The 20098-nt window shown below is 36.6% G+C and overlaps 1 protein-coding gene across 1 annotated transcript in view; it reads left to right on the top strand.

Moving 5' to 3' along the window:
* The window catches only part of LOC149806365 (uncharacterized), a 52426-nt gene extending 32750 nt beyond the window's left edge, over nucleotides 1-19676 (top strand). Inside the window, exons 3-9 of the mRNA XM_089973053.1 lie at nucleotides 8750-9012; nucleotides 9581-9705; nucleotides 16416-16564; nucleotides 16863-16956; nucleotides 17197-17440; nucleotides 17727-17853; nucleotides 18953-19676. Coding sequence (XP_089829179.1) covers nucleotides 8750-9012; nucleotides 9581-9705; nucleotides 16416-16564; nucleotides 16863-16956; nucleotides 17197-17440; nucleotides 17727-17853; nucleotides 18953-19146 — 1196 coding nt within the window. The 3' untranslated portion in view covers nucleotides 19147-19676. The remainder of the gene's footprint in view (nucleotides 1-8749; nucleotides 9013-9580; nucleotides 9706-16415; nucleotides 16565-16862; nucleotides 16957-17196; nucleotides 17441-17726; nucleotides 17854-18952) is intronic.
* Nucleotides 19677-20098: the final 422 nt, after the last annotated feature.

The following is a 20098-nucleotide window of genomic DNA, read 5'->3' as shown; positions in this document are numbered from 1 at the left end:
ATAGATTTATTTTGTTAAGTCGACAACGGGGACGTATACACAACAGGCCCTCCATCTTGGCACCAGTGGTGAAGCAGATGGGTTCGAAATCGCAAATAATCGGGTGTGGGTGGGTTTTAGTCCACGAGTAAATAGACGTCTGAGGTTCGTGTGGCATCGTCGTACGCATGTGTCAGCCAAGGCGATTCTAACTCTTTGGCTACGACTTGCACTTGCGATTTATCTCTACGGCTTTTAAACCAGACCACGTAATTATCTTTGAGACTGATGGTGCAGTGGGCTTTACGTTGTTGAAATAAAGTTTGTGTGATGTAAATGCCACTGGCATTATGATGATGCCTTTTGCGCATAAACCACGGTTTAATTTCTTCTTCGTCTACTCCTAACATGTCGAAAATGACCAGAAGGGTTTGACTGGGGTCAGACACGATCCCGTCGTCTTCGCCAGGAATGCCTTCCACAAACACAATGGTATCGCCTTTTCTTTCGTGCAAGGGACTGCACGCCGATTGCCACTCTTTGTAACACCACACAATTGATTGAGGTGGATGATCGATCAAATGATGTTTATTTTTGATGAAACGTTTGACTAATTTGGTTTTGCCTGAATCGATAGGTACGGCAATTAACATGATAAAGGAATGCCGAAGATACAAGCTCTCCCAACTGCCACGATCTAAGTGTTCGTCAATGACTTTGAAAATTTGAAAGTAGAGGAATACAGAGAAAAGACTGCAGAGATAGCCATTGGGCAAAAATGTCACTTTTGACACGAAGGCAGAAAAGACAAAAGTTTTTATGCATTTTTAGGACACGTTTATTTTTTTAAATGGAACAACATGATAGACAAAAATATACAAAGGTTAAATGGTTTAGTACAGCGATAAAATACACATAAAAAGATCAAAGTAGTAAATAAACAAGTGACTATACATGTGTCTGGTAACAAAGATGTCCTAGGGACAGTGTGTAATGTTCTTAAAGTCTCTACATTGGCTACAGACTCACAGGTGTCGTCCCGTAATGGCCTTTTGGGAATGGCCATGACACTCCTGTCTGGAAGGGAGTGGTTGTCCTTGGTGTCAAGTTCTTCTGACACTGTCACTAATACAGGTATAAAAGTTACTTTTTCACTGAACGTTTGAATTTACGATCACAGCTTTTGGGTACACTTGTCCACTTCTTTGGTCCAAGCCTCAAAACCCCAATGTTTCTACATACGTGCATCTGTCCAGTGAGGGTGTAAGTCACAAACTACGCACACGTCGTCGTACACATCTTCAGTAGCTAAAAGTTGACGAAACGTTTTTTCCCCGTAGAGGTCGAGAAATATCCAGATGAAAACGCAAAGCTTTTAACAAAGTGAGTTTCTCGTGCTCATTTAAAGAGACAACTTTCATGTTTTATTTGGTGGCAAATACTGTTCGTAAAGAGTACACAACGAATCGACTGGTACACCAAATCCCAGAAAGCAAGTCACAAAGACACACACCACACGTCGGCCCCAAAAGATTTTGGCAACCCTTTAACTCTTCCCCTAGAACTCGTTGCAGTATGTCTGCCTTGTGGTAAAAAGAAGCAGTCACTACAAACAAATCCTTCTCGCCCACGTCAAGTTTAACAATGACTGACCACTGGAACACTTTCATCTGAATCAGTCCTCTTATAGCATTCAGGTACCATTGGTGTAAACATCGGTGACATGAGGGATGGAGTTCTTTGCATTTCATTTGTATTTTGACCAGCTCTCGTTAAATGCGTTCTATCAACTCCACAGGCAAACCACGAATGTTCTCTTGCAAAGTATCCATGATCCTGTCAGTCAGAATTATTTTATTTAAAATCTTTTCCTAGAGCGAGTGTAATGGACATAGTGAGTAATTTCTGACCAGTACCATTTTTTCCCTTTCCTTTTGTGAATTTCTCGACACAAAAGTTATACAGTCACCAATTAAGATTTTTGCTCTGGCAAGTCCCTGCCAAACATCCTTGTAGATCTTCTCTAGCAATTCGTTTGATAATCGTTGAATATTATTTGTAATGGGGTTTACCTCTTGTCTTGGTGTTGCCCAACGTTTGACTCCTAGCCTAGCTGGTATCTTAAGCGACATACTATGCCACTTCAATGACTGTGTCCCACTAAAGCCAGGTAGTAACAATGCGGAGACCATCGAGCCAGTTCCGGGCAAGCCGAATCTTTCTGCTCCCACTTGAAGTGACACAACGCAACTGATGCACTTGACTTTATCCCCTTCTCACAAGTAGTAAAATCCGGCTATGGCTAATTTTTTGAGGGTGGGTCCTCCAATACATTTGGGCCATTTTCCTTTTCAATGGATTGGAATTGACTTTTAAAGTTGCGGTATTCAGACAAACGAACAGGGAACGAATATTTGTCTTTCCCGGGCTCATTTCGATAAGGGTACGGTGAAATGCGTTGAAGTCTGCTCATTTTTGCATGACATCTGTAGGTGGTAGCTGTATAGTTTCACATAGATCATAACATCCACCATGAAAGTAGTGTATAGTAGTAGTGGTAGTATTAGTAGTCATAACAAAGTTCCCATGATGTGGTACTGCATCGCTCTGGTCACAGCGTGTGGCGTTGCTCTCATCGCAAGGCACATCATTGCACTCCACTTGAGAATCACCGAACTTGAATTGATGTCTTTTTAAAAGTAGTCATCTTTCTCGCTTGGTCATGGTCGTTACAATTAGCTATTGGTCTTGGACATCGTCTCTGGTACACGATTTGATACACTTTTTCCAAAGGTCGACTGATGATTTGGTGTGTGGGTAAACGTACCATCTTGTACGGTTCGTAGCTGGTCACTTTAAAATTTCCATCCTGTCCAGACTGCAAAGCTTCTTTCAGTTGTCCAAAGTTCACCACTCGACTGGTCTGATAATTGTCAATCCTTTCACTTAATACTCCGTGTGCATTTTTCCTTGTGGGTCCCGGTATACCTACCCGAACTTTGAGAACGCCACTAGCAAAACTTAGAATCTTGTCGTCGGGGTGTTCGTCCAACCAGGCTGCTAAACGGTCTTCTTCGATGTCAGGGTGACGTTGTCCCAACCGATCGATGTAGATGCAACTGTCCGTGTCAAAGTAGAGGACGCGATCTCCTAACAGTTCTAAACCTTCGTACAATTTTAAGCGAGCATGGGCTGTCACGTAAGCCGCAATGATGACATTTCCAAATTAGTCGATTTGTACAAAGTCCACTTCTTAGTCCACTTCTTCCTCGTAATTAACCAGGGTCAAGTCTTCACGAAGGAGGTCCACGTGTTTCATGTATTTGGTTTTGTCGTGAATCATCCGGAAGTAGCTGGAAGGTTCTGTCAAATACTCCGTCTTAGGGAAACACGGTCGTTGTGCCATTTTACCCCACAAACAATTCAACATCACTTTGGCAAACGATCGCCTTCCTTCGTTTTTCTCCACGTGGTCTAAAGTGATGCCTTCCTGCTCCCAGTATTTATCTTTGAATCTCTTTTGGTCTTCGGAAGTGTGGCACCAGGAAGGATAGCCACTGGCTTCTTTTTTCAGTTTTAAACGTAGTAATTGAGAATGCCTTTCTGAGTCTGGTTACCCTTGTGGTACGGTTTTGTCTTGGGAAAGTGGTAACCTTCGTGCACTTATAACAATTGATATCCTAGGTCCAGACCTTTAAACAATTCTACACTGATCCCCGTTCCCGTCAAGGCACGTTCTTCCTTGGTGTTGACAAGACTGATATTGAATGCACGTTTAGGCACAAGTACGGCACAAGGAAAACCTCAGTTTTCCTTGGCAATGTTGAGGTAAAACGGGATGGTTCAAGTCGGTTGGAGGCAAGACTTTGCACTTGATCAAGCCTTCGTATTGTCGAATGTTGTCCAGGTCGATGTGTACCGCCAGCAATCGCGGGGCCCTATGCGAAAGCGACACTATGTGCACACTTATGGATACAGGGACCCCACGCCCAAGTATTTGTTTTTTCTCCTTTCTCCTCGTCGACATGGTACAGCAAATAGGTGACATTTGTGCGTCCTCCATACAAACAGTTCGTTGGGTTCAGTGGTTCCACCAGCTTGTAACTTTCCACGATGCGTTTAAACTCGGGATCGGTTTTCAAACGGTGATCGTATTTGTGTTCCAACATTTCCACCTCTTGGTATCCTTTATGTTCTAACTTCAAGCGCCGCTGACAAATGGCCTGGTACAAGTCATCCATGGTCCGTTGTGAAAACAGACTTTTAGTGTCACGTTCACGTTAGCAGAGGGACACTCGTGAAATAAACATCCGTTAAACTCGCACACGATCTTGGGGTTTTCTAAGTCACAACCATCCACCGTTGGTCTTTTCACCTCCTCCGATGCGGGCATGTTGGATCCATTTGTTTTCCTGTCGCACAATTAATGTTTCAGGCGTAGGGTTTAGACCGAGTATAGACGTTTGAAAAAGTTCGTGGTTTGAGTGCTGATGACATCCAGGGTGTTCTGGGCATGAATCGATGTGCGGTACACTAAGGAACACGCTATCGTGACGGTGAATGTTTCTTTCAAAAGATCGATCCCTTCGTGTTCTCGAAATTTTCCATAACAACAATTTCCACATCGGAACAATACTTTAACCTTTCTTCCTGAAAGTCGAATGGGTCAGAGGCATGAGTGTGGTACCAAGCGTAGAAAGCTTCTCGTTGTTCGGTGCTTATGTTATCGGGGTAGTAGTAGTGAGCCTGAGGAAGATTTGGTAAAACAGCGTGTTGATTGGCATCGGTATTGAAAAAGTGCGGCAAATATCCTTTGGCCATTTCTGTCATTCCAAACGTTTTAGGCATTCGGCTCAAAAGCATGGGCAAGTAACTCATCGAATCTTTAAACTGCACTCTGCCCACATGCATGGAAATGAGTTTGGCCCGTTCAAACTCACTTTAGGACATTAGGTACTTAGTTCCGTATAGTATCTCAAAAGAAATTGTCCATCGTATCCCGCGAAATTGTGAACCATTACCGTGGCATGTCGATGACAATCTCCCTAACGTCCGATGTCCTCTTGGCTCCAGGTCTCGGGCGAAATCGGCCAGAGTGTTCGGTCCCCGAAAGATTTTTGTACGTCCTCCAGGAATCTTGCTGCAGCGATGGCAATGGCTATAGATAGACGCTTGGATGCACTTCTAGCACGCTCGACGAGTCACACAAAAATTAGGGATGTGAAAACAGGTATCTGGCATGCATTCAAAATCGAAAAAGATGAAATTCCATTTATTCTGATCATCGTTCTCTTTTTGTTTGAAATGCTATTTTTGAATGTAGCATTCTAGTGCCAAGTCCTTGATTTGGCGACAAATGTGACATCGTTTCTTTCCTGAACATACGTGAGCCTTAATACTGTTGGTACGTATGCCTTGCCCATTAGTAGTAGCGCAATCTCAGCAGTTGACAAGCTCTTTTTTGCTGTGAACCATACGTCTTTAGATGTTTTTGGTAAGAGGCAGGGCTGACAAAAGTGCGTTGATAAGCTGGGTAATGCACTCATGGTTGTCCTTCCTCCAGACAGGTCAAGACAGGGCTTAGAGGCCAAGCGTCCCTCACATTTCGATCCACAATGCTTGTGTTGCTCTCAATTTTATATCCAAAGTCACATTTCTCACAGTAATAACCGTATCCAAGTAATCCGGCATCGAAATGTTCATCGTGATGGTAGACGTGAATGTATTTTCAGTCTTTGAAATCTTTGCCTCGAACCAACAGAGGTTCGCGCACTTCTTGAGGGTACACGTTCAAAGTGTAGTGTGAAGCCAAGACGTCTTGCAATTTTTGCAGTACAGGCATGCCACAAGCTTTGTCTTTGGATAGTCCCGCTTGCTGTAACATGAGTTCTGTTTCACTTCTTTGTTTGGCACGGTTCAACTTTTGAATAATTTGCCAGGCTCTTTTCCATTCTAGAGTTCTTGTCGGCATACGTTCGTTCCACCACGATGGCACGAGCTAATCACATCTGGTCTTGAGGGTTGTTAATTTGGGTGAGGCTACGCTTAATGCTACGATGGTCATCTTCCAATAACACTTTTTCGCGTTATCCGGTCCCTTTGAGGAAGAGACACGTGGGTCATGAATAGTGTCGCTTTTTCATCGATGATGTGAAACTTTTCGTTTTATTGTTTCACGTGTTGAATCTCGTCGAAGACTTTGAAAGGTGTCAATTCGGCTGGGCTGCTAAACTCGATCCAAACGGGGGACTGTTGTAAGAAATGGAAAGTCTCAAGCGATCGTCTTCTTTGGCTTCACATTGTCGTTTCAGTGTGGTTAACAAACAATCCCACACCTCCGTGTTAAACCCTTCTGTTTTCTCAAGCGGTACGTTGGATTTGAAATCTTTAAACTTCACCGTGAACGTATGGGATGTGGTTCTAAATTTACTAGAGGGGCTCTTTTTCGTCTGTCGAATGTGGTAGTACTTTTGAGGCCTTAATGGTGGACTTTGATTTGGTATAGATTCTCTGGGTGTGGCTTCTGGCTCACTGGCATGAATTTGAGCCGAAACACAGCTGCTGTGTGAGGCGATAAGTCACCTTTCTGCCTGTTACTTCTCCTTTCTCTATGAAATGATGCTATCGTTTCATCCTGACTTAAAAAATCAAATGACTACATTATAACGCCACGGGTCCCTATATCCATGTCAGACCAATGTCTTCCCTATATAAAGGGTCGGTGGATTACCTCCCAGTATTCGTTTCACTCTCAACCCGACCAGACCGACAGAAGAGCCCACACAGATCGAACTTCTGATCAGAGCTTTGCGAAGTGTCATTAGAAAGTTTTCTTCAGACAAGCCGAAGATATGTACCAGAATAGACCAGACTGAAAATGCAAGTACCTCCTGGTTTTGACTTATTAGAATAAGGACCTACAGTCACGCATTCGCACACGTATATCATGAAAAAAGGATTTTGAGTTTTAATTAATTTTGGCAAAGTGAATTGTATCTCTTTTCGAGAGAAGTGGGTGGTCCTGAAAAGGACCGATGGGTCTTTGTTTTTTTATAAACCCAAACTCTGAAACGGGACGTAATCCGCTTTAACTGTCTTAAGCCTTTGCCACGACAAAGGCATACTCCTGGGTTTGCTCTTGTCAATGATTTGGCTCGGGAAGGTCTTTTTCTTTTGGGTCGTATTAAAGACTGCTTCTTCTTCGTGTCGTTTCCTTCTTGCCTCTTCTTCTTCTCGCTGTTGCTGTTGAAGGAGAAAAGCTTGTTCTGCTTCTTTCTGTTGTAAAAACATTTCCAATTCTTCTTTCTGTCTGTTTTAAATCCTCAACGTATGGTAAAGAAGTGGAAGGTGGCGAAGGTATTGATACCGGAACAGATTCTCGCGGAGAAGAAAGAAAATCGACTAAATCCCAATTAAAATCGGTCTTGCTGGAAATATTACTGTGTTGACTTTGGTAGCCGCTGCTATGTCCTCGCTTCTCGTCTCCACAACCGGTGCACCCCAATTCATCGTCTTCTGAGTTTCCCTCATGTTTGAATACTTTGTCGCATGAATTCCCAGCGTACAGACTCTAGCTCTTCTTTATATGTAATGCGACGTCACAGTCAGCTCTCTTCGGACTGGAATACAGATTCCACAATGTGACTGAATTTTGTAACGCGAGTTAAGATTGGTGAAAAAAACTCAATCCGTTTCGATCCGCTCTTCCATTATAAATATCCGCAGTTCATTGCATTCCCTTCTCATGTTCTAGTCACAAGATGTGGACTAATGTTGAATCATCTACTCTCGTATCGTCGAAATCATCACCAGATCACCAATACGAGCCTTTGGAAAAGAAGAATTTAACTGGAGAGACAATGCTGTTTGAAGGAAGTCCTCATCTGCGGTCCAGAAGTCAGAAGAAGTTTGAAGAAGAGAATACCTATGCGATGTCCTCAATGTTAACGAAATGATGTTTACAAAAAAAACACAAAGGCCTTTTTCAGGGCCACTTATATGCCTCGAAAAGATTTGCTTTCTTGCCTAAAATTATTTTAGTCGGTTGTATAATTGTTTGTATGATAAACTGATGTGCTTCCATCAATGTATGTATGTTTTATCTGTTATATATCTATATCTACCTCCATGCGTTTTAGGGTTTTATTTCCCGTTGTTTGGTCTGATTGAATTAAGCCCCTTGCTACACTGTTGCCAATCTTCAGCACAGTGACGTCACCATACCTATTCCATTCCTATTGTCCTTATACAACAACCCCACTTTCCCTTGTCCGTATACAGTCCAAACCTTTTGGCAGTATATTCTTTGTCCGCATATCGTCCCAGGGATCTTTCAATCCTAATTCTTATTGTCGTATAAATCTTGTCCGTATATTGTCCCAGTGTGTTTTGTAATGCTAATTCTCATTGTCCGTATATAGTCCCCATTAACTACTATCGTGAATGAGAATATGCATAACCACGTGCAAAACTAATACAATTATTTAGTGTGCCAATCAGTTTCAAATTAATTTGATAAATGCTCATTAATCTAAGCATCCTCTGTGTTAACATGAACTAGTATGCTGTTCAAAACGACATAATAATGCTGTTGACCATTGTGCTGCTAACCAAGACTGAAATAAAGAGTGAAAAATTAATATTAAACTGACAATGAATGTAATGGAATCGATCGAAAAGTACATTGCCTGTCAACTTTTATTGCAGTATCGGTGAATCTTACCATGTCGTTAATTATTACATTATCGGTTGTAATAATTGTCTGTTTCAGACATGGCTGGGTGCACTTATAATGCTACTAACGGCTTCTCCACGACGATAGTGGTGGAGAAAGGTGCATCCGATATCATTTACCAGATCTCAGCTCTTTCATCAAATAACACAGTAGCTGCCGGCTGTACCATAGCCCAGGTCGGCACCACTGATCAGTACAAATCCACTTTCACGGTGGACACCGCTGGCAGCACCATCAATCCCACGGCATGTGGAAATGCCTTCAAGGTTATAGATATAGATTCTGACGGCAGTAAAGATGTACGTACACTATTAAATTCTGCAATATTAGTTACATAGAAAACGATGGCAACGAGAACTCTAACTATAGTAATTGCATGTTCTCTAAAAATACGATATCAGAAGAAAACTGAAATTACCAGATAAAAACTATTTACTTGTGATCAAATGAGCAATGATGATAGCATAAGATGTTGACATCTTGGTCTGAACTTACAGAAAAAAAGTAAAGAAAGTAAAGGCGAAGCAAACGCTATCATGTGGTAAAACAAACGAAGGTATATTTAACTTTTGTTCATCGAATTTTAAAGACAATATTTTCCATCTTACGGTTTCATTTATGCAAAATAAAACTCTAACTGTACTCGAAATATATTGTAAACTCGGTCTCATAATCTGTCATACCTGTCATGCCAGCGGTTCAGTGAAGTTTGTTATTACAATGGAAAAAATATTCCTAAAATCCGTACTTGGTTCTAAATACAATTTCACTTCGAATTGAAATAATCTTAGGCTTGTTAATGCGTCTATTTTACCATTTCTTGATAACATGCAAAACTCACACTTATGATATCCTCTTAATTTACAGGAAGTTACCTTTACATTTCTCATCCAAACCACGAATGGCTACGCATTTAGCACAGATGTGGCATTTAAATGGAAATGCACAAAAGCTGATGCCAACAACGTGGATATAAAAATCTTCACGATTGCGTGAGTATCTTTTTATTATTGCTTCTCTCTAAGGAACCAATCTTCTCCAATGTTGTCTGGTGGTGTATAAAGCCCGACCCATATTTAGTATATTACATGTACCACGTTCATTTCGTGAAGTAGGATGTGCTTAGTACAATAATACCACGGAATAAGTTTAATGGGTTAGAAAGAACACAATGTTACGAGTGTTCTTTCATAAGCAATTAATATTTAACAACACGTATCTGAACAATTAATATGTAACAACACATATCTTAATAACTAATATCTAGCAATACATATCTTAATAATTAATACATAACAACACATATCTTTATAATTAATATATAACAACACATATATCAATAATTAATATCTAACAACACATATCTTAATAATGAATATCTAACAACACAAATCTTAATAATTAATATCTAGCAACACATATCTTAATGATTAATGTCTAACATCACGTATCTTGATAATTCATATCTAAAAATAAATATCAAAATAATAAATATCTAGCAATACATATCTTAATAATTAATATCTAGCAATACATATCTTAATAATTAATATCTAGCAATACATATCTTAATAATGAATGTCTAGCAACACATAGCTTAATAATTAATATGTAACAACACATATCTTAATAATTAATGTATAACAACACATAACTTAATAATTAATATCTAGAAATATATATCGTAAAAATTAATATCTAGCAACCCATATCTCAATAATAAATATCTAGCAAGCCAAATCTTAATAATTAATATCTAGCAACCCACATCTTAATAATTAATATCTAACAACCCATACCTTAATAATTAATATATAACAACCCATATCTTAAACAATTAATATCTAAAAACACGTCTCTTAAGTGATTAATATCTAAGGCAACCTAAACTAAGTGATTAATATCGAAGTAAATTTATTTTAAGTGATTAATATGTAAGAAAGTGTTTATCCAACTGATTAATATCTAAGACAACGTATATTCAGTGATTAATATCTAAGACAACGTATATTCAGTGATTAATATCTAAGACAAAGTGCATTCAGCTAATTAATATCTTTGAACACGTATATTAAGTGATTTATATCTAAGACAACGTATATTCAGTGATTAATATATAAGAAAACGTATATTAAGTAATTTATATCTAAGACAACGTATATTCAGTGATTAATATCTAAGACAACGTATATTAAGTGATTAATATCTAAGACAAAGTGCATTCAGTATATTAATATCTTTGAACACGTATATTAAGTGATTCATATATAAGACAACGTATTTTCAGTGATTACTATTTAAGACAACGTATATTAAGGGATTAATACCTACAGCAACGTATATTAAGTGTTTAATATCTAAGACAACGTATATAAAGTGATTTATATATGAGAGAACGTATATTCAGTGATTAATATGTAATACAACATACATTCAGTGATTAATATCTAAGACAACGTAAACTAAGTGATTAATGTCAACGACTACGTATATTAAGTGATTAATATTTAAGACTACGTATATTCAGTGATTAATATCTAAGAACACGTATATTAAGTGATTGCTGTCTAAGAAAACGTGTATTAAGTGATTAATATCAAACTCAAGGTTCATTCAGTGATTAATATGTAAGGACACGTACATTAAGCGATTAATATCTAAGACAACTTATATTAATTGATTACTATATAAGACAACGTATATTACATGATTAATATCTAAGACAACGTATATTAAGAGATTAATATATAAGACAACATATATTAAGTTAATAATAAGTAAGACAGTGTAAAATCAGTGATTAATAATTAAGGCAAGGTATATTAAGTGATTAATATCTAACACAACGTATATTAAGAGATTAATATCTAAGAACACGTATATTAAGTTAATAATAACTAAGACAACTTACAGTCAGTGAATGATATCTGAAAACACGTATATTAAGTGATTAATGTCTTAGAACTCATTGATAATGAAAGGACACAATTATAGAAAATAAAACTCTCTTAAAGTCTTCTCTGAAGCTGTTTTCTTAATGACACCAAGGAAGATGATACTCAGCTAGCAGTACAATACTTTATATGTCTGCTTTGTTGTTCACATTATCATTTCAAGTCTTTTTAAATTTATGTGCCTGGCTTAATCGGTAATATTTTCACATTCTGTAAATTTAATTTGCAACAACTAACATTACTGTATTTTCTATGAGAAAAGTTATATGTTTGTAATTATAGTTAGCGAAATAGAGGAGGCGCAAAACAAATGAGGCAAGGTCCTAAGGTTATTTTATAGACCTCCAAAATATTTCTCAAGGTGAAATGTATATATAAGTTTACCCGTTACATTAAATTTTTTAAAAACTCATGTCAAATTTATGTTGCATATTTATGATTTTATGCGTAACTGTATGACAAAATCTTGTGAGAACATACTTCACCGTAAAGGTAAGTTACACACACACAGACGCGCAAACACACACAAAGATATCAATATATATATATATATATATATATATATATATATATATATATATATATATATATATATATATATATATATATATATATATATATATATATATATATATATATATATATATATATATATATGAGTTGCAAGTCACACGGAAAAAATAGTCTTTCTATTTGCACTGTATCAAAATAAAATCATGTTGCTCAGAAAAATAACAAATATGAAAGAAAACTAGGAGATAACAGTGCAAAACAGATGCGAAACTAGCCCAAGCGGTCTCGGAATCGACAGATTCCTTTTCCAAGGGCCAAAATAAAATAAAAAATAGTTTGGCAATAAGGAACTGTATTTGACACTTAAGTAATCATTAAATGACTATAACTGCCATTCGGACTACCTTGAATATTAACGAAGAATTTTCCCTTCTGGAAATCACTACTCAGACATAGATCAGATGCATATAAAATTCTCTCAAAAACAGCGGGGGGAATTCCCTGAAAGGCACGTGGCCATCAAAATCTATTATGCTTATTATATTTCTCGAGCGAATATTAAAAGAGAGGATAACGACATATTGTTTTTTGAAAGATCTCGATGAAATATTTTATACATAATAGTAACTACTACCATCATCAAATCTCATTGGGAGAAACCTTCTATATATCCTGAGAAAACAATAATGGAAATACAGTATATCAAATTGTTTCCGGATATATCTCAGAAAGGAAATCACATGTAACGTTAATAATCGAGTTATGATATGGGTGTTTTATCATATTCATAAGTTACGAAATGTCTTTGCCCATGGTGAGAGAGAGAGAGAGAGAGAGAGAGAGAGAGAGAGAGAGAGAGAGAGAGAGAGAATGAGAGGAGAAGGAATTCAGGCTCTCCAACAAGCGTGTCACCAATAACCGTGGAGATACGGCTACATCTTGGGGAACGAGGTACGGAATAGCTGTAAGGAAAAGACAGAGCTGTTCTGACTCGAGCAACGAACTTTTATTGATATATATATATATATATAATGCTCAATTCTAAAGCCATATTTATAAAGCCTTTATATTTAAAATACAAGAAATACATATAAACTTACACTTTCCCATCGTGCTTACCAACTTCATTGTATAATTTCTGTCTTTTAGAATGTATAAAGATAGTTTAATCTCGATTAACTTGATAATATCCAATGAGTATAAAATCAATAGTTGTGATTAATGTAACAATCATTTTGAATAAATATATTGTGCTAAATTTAAAATAGGATACTAATTTGGAATAGGTTACTAAACGTTACTCAATATTACTTAAAGAAACTTTTATTTCCAAATTAAATCTAAACATGAAGTTGGTAGCGAATTCATCTTTTCTAATAATACATACCAAAAATACAATTACAAATTCCATTATATTATTATATAAAATATAAAGAACTCACAAAATTGTTGGAAAATATGGACTTTATGGAAATCTCAAATATTAAAAAGTGCACATCCTTTAAAGAAGTTTGCGAACACAGACGATTCTTACCTGTAAGGAAAAGACAGAGATGTTCTGAATCGAGCAACGGACTAATTCTTCGTAAGCCTGATTCGCTATTTATACAGTTTTTGCGTTCGCTCAGTCTAGTGAGAACATGACACTTGAACTTTTCCCAGGATGATCGTGTGAACCATCTGCACAACGCATTCAATATTGATATAATAATTTGTCTGTTCAGCAGCTTCCCCCCCAAATCTAAATTTGTGACATTTAGATACGAGCGAAATGTATTTTGTGCTGACAATTATTGATATTTAGTTACTAGCAAAATGTATTTTGTGCAGACAATTGTTGAAATTTAGTTACGAGCGAAATGTATTGTATGGGTTTCTGCACCTGCTCGTAAAGTGCGATCTTTATAAAATAGCATACAGTTGCATTACACAAATATATAAATTTTATCTCCATATATTTTAGTGGAAAATTATTTTCAATATATATCAATGAAAAATTACTTTTAATACAATTTAGAATGAATTTCAGTCGTAATACTTTTACTTAAGTTCTGTCCTAATAATACCATCCGGGTCATTTGAGCCGAGTCATTGAGGCTCGATAGAGGAAAGAGAATTGTATTCAAAAATGTGAAATATCAAAAATACAATAATATTAGAAACAGTCGGTAAAATTCAAAATATACAATGACAAAAACATTGCCAGACATTTAGTGAAGTTCAGAGGTACAATGAGAAAACTGCAAAATACTCAGTATAATGCAACCAAAAAAAGAAGGAAAAAATACATTGAAAAGGACATTGCAAAATATTTAGTAAAATTCAAATAAAAATAGAATGAAAAGAACACTTCACGACATTCAATAAAATTCAAAATTACAAGCAGCAAAAAGCATAGCACGACACTAAAAAAAATGAAAAGGTACAATGCAAAAAATCGTTTTAAAATATTACAATAAAATTCTCTGTTATTTACTTTTACGACTAGTCTTGTTAAATAATTATAACACTAATATTAGCATGCAGTTCTTGTTTTATTTATTTTTCTTTTTATATATTAGTTTACTCTTTTTTGTTATCTTTTTTACTTGTGTAACATCAACAGAACATATTTATGGGTGACTGCTGTAATTATATTTGCTTCAGCCACGTGTGATGAAATGAATTCTCATTCTTCTGGATATTACTAGTGAACCGATATTGAATTTATCTTCCTAATGCATACATACTATCAACAATGAAATACCAGCGACATTGAAATAAAAATGTTTGCGAAGAGAATGGCGTAAGAATTTGTTATTAACCAAGAGTAAGGAAAGTGAAAATTTGAGTGTATTAAAAAATTTGGTATTAACCAAGAGTAAGGAAAGTGAAAATTTCAGTGTTGTAGTCGTACCCTAATAGCCATGACCTTCCAAACAGACAAGTATTTTTCATTTTTTGCAGAAACAGTGACGAAGAAAAATCTGTAAAATTGGTTCCTGATACAAGTTTGTCAAATATTTATACAAGTCAGTCAAATATTTATACAAAGGATCTTGCAGCCATTAATCTTATTTCTGTAAAAACAAACATAAGTCTTTCTGACAGAACAGGAATATAGAAATAATTACCAAAGCGCTTCCTGGATAATCTGTAAAAACCTAACCTGGAAGCAGTGAGTACGCAGTGAGTAAACTCAGTTTTGTACAAACTAGAACACCTATATTTCTTGAGGGAATAGTAATGAGAATAGTACTATTAACTTGGTCACTGTGTGAACTCAGTGAAAACGTTATATGAAGCATTAACTTAATTTTTTCTCCCCAAAACATGACGTATGTTCTGAGGGAACATCAACCGAAACCAGCAAGTCACTTTGTTCCCTTAGGGAATCCAGAATATATTTCATACATAGCAGTTACGATGTGGTAATCGAACTCAACTCGGGAATAGCGTACTTTATTCTTGTGAAGAAAATTAAAACAAATTCTCTAATTGGTCCCTATTCGAATTGGTGAAAAATATGCAAATCACTCGCCATGTAGTCATCGAAGCAACTCTGTAAAATCGTCCTGTATTTCCTAAAGAAATGGCATTTAAGAACAGTGTACGAAACCAATGTAAGGCAGTACCACTTCCGGCATCTACTCAATCTGGAAGAAACACTTACTATTTTTCTTGAGGGATCATTGACGAAGAACAGTTTTTAAACTTGTTCCTTGAGGGAAACTGGCAGAAACCTAATGTGAAACAGTGACAAATGCAGCCAATGCAGCCATTGCATTAATTTTAAATTCAGCCTCCAACAACTAAAAATAAATTTTAAAAAATTAAAAACTACAATTAAAAAAATATATTGCAGATTTTTTGTTGGAACAAGAAAAGGACACAGTACATCGACAATTTTTCTGAACAAAGTCTGAACTGTGAAAACCTGATAAATTATTAATCATGCCGTCATTAAAGTCAGGCTCTGCAAAATCCTAGCTAACATATCTTCTATAATGAAGCAAAATATCAAAGCACACATGGAAATAAATTGTGATCATTAAACTGTTTATGGAGGAACTCGGCGAGAATTCATATCAAGCATTAACTATTAGCATTGTTCATACAAATCAGAAACAATCCAAATTGAAGGGGATGGGGCAACGTAGATTTTCTAAGTTTTTGTAATTTCTTGTACAAGTTCAAAATCTTGTCTTCCAAGTACAATATCTAAGCAATCCTGATGTTTACATTTTGTTTTTCAGTTCCTTACCGGTTAACAATCTGGGTCTAAAATCTCAGCTTGCGCTCGAGGTCTATGACTCCACAGATGATACAAAGAAAACTTCTGGCGGCCAACTGACGCTTGGCGGCTCTTACTACTTAAAACTGAAGCACACTTATGCAAACTCCCGTTAGTTTCTCTCTCTCTCTCTCTCTCTCTCTCTCTCTCTCTCTCTCTCTCTCTCGAGCACTATGAACCTCTGATATAATATAATAAAGAAATGAATAAATGCTTCAATACTATATTAAACTATAAACGTTTTGTTAATACTTTACACTCAAATAACTTTTTTGCTCAGTAAAATTGCTCAGATGAGAACTTTATAATCTCCAGCGTTTAGTTTTGTTGTTAAAATATATTATGAAGAGGAATCAAAAGACTATGATGTCATTTTCAGATTGATTGAAAAGTGTATTTTCTTCCACAGAAAACAAGCAAGTGGGGATATACGTAAACAAATTGATCTTTTATGGGGGAACTGATTCAACATCTTTACCAAACGTGGTGGCCATCGACAATGGGTAATAGACATTTTTGAATATCATAGAAATATTTTCATCATGAATTCCTTATTAACAGAAAAACGCAATAACGTTTACTTATATTACATTTACTAATGTTTTAACCAGATCCTATCGTAACCTACAAATGCAAATGGGTCGCACTTTTATGTTTTTTTCAACTCCTTTTTACTGAATCGACCGTAATATATCATTTCTTCGAGACGACTTGGCTTACCTTTCAAACGTTCAACCTTACAGATGTAAACAAACGCCACCGGCTTACGGACTCACCCAAAATTTTGCTAAGGATGCCGTCAGCAGTACTCTTCCAAAAAATGACGGACTTGCTACTGTGGGTGCTGACGGTGTTTACGTGATCAAGAGTGGCACTTTTGAAACAGCACTGTGGATGAAACCAACGGGAATAAGTACAACTCTGAAAGTAGAAGCTGTGATTGTGCAGTGCTTATACAATGACCAAAGTAAATGCGACGACCCTGAGGTATACATACATACATACATACATACATACATACATACATACATACATACATACATACATGCATGCATGCATGCATGCATGCATGCATACATACATACATACATTGAGAATCTGTCAAGTGTGATAATCAGTTATTCCTATATCATGCAAGGTATGGCGCATTACTATTATGATTTGTCAACGTTCCCTTAGATCCGTATTTACATTTGCAATTGAGGTGGTAAATAACAAAGTCAGGGAAACGTACAGCCCCAAGTGTTCTAACAGTGTAGAAATTCCATTTCAGGCCAATGTCTGTGTTTCTGGACGAAGACGACGTAGGAGTGCCGAAGACACCGACCTGCAAAATGTGACCAGTGTTGGCAACAGTTTCACCATCTCTTTGTTTGGAGTAAGGGCTGACCAAGGTTCAGGTGTGTAGATCAAGTGATATTAGCACTAGGCAATAATAACAGTTCGGGAAATCCAGGAAATGGTAGAGGCCATAGCGTGAGTTACTTAAGGAGAATTCCATCTTGAAAATGATAATCATTTCGGGAATAGCTCAAGAGGACCTCAGGCCTCATACATATTCAATTTTTATACAACCTCGAACTAAATATCCATATCCCTAACACATAAATTTATAACATACATTATGTGCATGATCCCGTGCTTTTCTGACATCTATTGCGATGCTGCAGTGGTATACAGATTTGTTCGGACATGATATAATCATTAGAAGGTGACAACATTCCGTGATGGTCCTGAGTTTATATCGCTTTCAAAGTTGTGTGAGACACATCTATCTAACTTAAGCAAAATGATAGAACCTTTCAGACACTTCATACCTATGATTCAGCTTATTACCATAAGGACATGTTATCAAAAAATCACACGATCTATAAATATTTACATTGGCATATGAAGGGAAACAACTTTATTAGATATTACACAACGGATAATCCGTCCTAAATATCTTGATAAAGCTCTGTCATTTAACAATACTTTATAGATTAATATGACAACACCGTTGAAACGGCCAGTTTTACTTTTATTCATGACCTTCACTTTACCGTAAAAAGGCATAATATTATAAGTGTAGAGTATCTGCGAACTGCAGAAACACAGATCTTCAGTGGCATGATGTGCCGGCATATCTGGGTCAATGTTGTTCAATCTGAGAAATCTGTAGCACAATCAATATATACCTTAATCTACCGTCACATTATTTGACGATAGATAAAACTCTATGACGTGTACAAGTCGAACTGACTTACAGGCTTGTAATGGCGGTATGGAATAATAAGATGGTTTTTGCAAATGATCTTTCTGCATGCATACACTGTATAAAGAGATTGTTAGCTTAATTGTTTTATTAAACCTTCCTCAATTTTAGTAACTTGATTGACTGAATCCTGCCCATAGAAAATGTATATAAATTCGGTTTTAAAGAGAATAAATATTTGTCTGAACATTCAACAATTAAAATTATGAAAATTTGCAATATTTATCCCAATATTCCTCTCACAGGTACGAACGAAAGCAAGGGTACAATGGACGCCTGCTATCAGACGTACACCTTTTGGATCGTGGTCCTGGTCTTTGGGATCCTGATGCTGCTGTATCTCATATTCGCCGTCTACCTCTTTTTCCGGCTCCGCCGCGAGAAAGAGTCCTGCAGAAAGACCGAAGAGAAATATGGTGTCAATAACCCCGCCTTATAATGAGACTGAAGAGCTCGTTTGATAGCTTAACTTGAAAGAAGAACCTTCCGGCATTTAATGGCTATGTAGATTAATGTTCAGCCAAGCTTAAACTTCAATAAAGATGATAAAGGCAATAAGCATTACAAAAGAATTGAAAATTAATTTGAAATCTGAACTTGTTTAAGGAAAGGTAAAAGTACAAATAAAAAAGAACACGATTGTATGAGATATATTCGTATCTCCATAACGAAATCAATGCCATACAAATTTTCAAATAAAAGGAAATTCGTATTTTCCGTGTTTGCGTGAAATAAAGTGGACCATACGTCCTCAGGAAAAATCTGAAGGTAGAAAGTCCCTTATAACATAGGTCAAAAATCAACTTGCTTAATATGTTTATCCGCACGTTAAATTGGCCTCAGACCTGCAAAGTTTGAACAAAAATTATATCCAACGGATAAATGGCTGCATATATAATATGAATAAATGCCGATACAAGAGACTTTAATTTGCTTCTGTAACTTAAAAAAATATATAACTGAATATTTGGCTTCTTTTTTGTTATTGTTGTTGCGGTGTTTTACTGGATGTCAATATTTTGAATGCGAACCATATACCATGTCTAAGACAGAAGAAGAAAAAGCCTGCCAAAGGGCACACCATGGTAACTAAACTGACTGATCTATGTTGCAAATCGCCAGCGCACCATTCTGGTTAAAAGTCTAAATCCTTAATTAATAAATCTTTGCACCATTGAAAGTAGTATTCTGGTTATTTTGCCCTTTCGTTGAACTGTTGTTGTTCATTTTAGTGAGAGACATACGCACAGTGAGGTAGGCATTACATTCATACTCCTATTCCTAGAATTTGGCTAAATACTCGGTTCACCAACAAGAGAACGTTTGGTGAATGTCACCGAAAGGAATTGGAGAAATAAGGGGCAGATTACGGATGTCGAAAAATATTCTGG

This window comes from Sinohyriopsis cumingii, chromosome 1 (genome assembly GCF_028554795.1).
Source record: "Sinohyriopsis cumingii isolate HCF-2022 chromosome 1, ASM2855479v2, whole genome shotgun sequence".
Classification (NCBI taxonomy): Eukaryota; Metazoa; Mollusca; class Bivalvia; order Unionida; family Unionidae; genus Sinohyriopsis; species Sinohyriopsis cumingii.
Note: the sequence above shows the minus strand (reverse complement) of the source record. Positions and strands in the feature narration are given on the sequence as shown.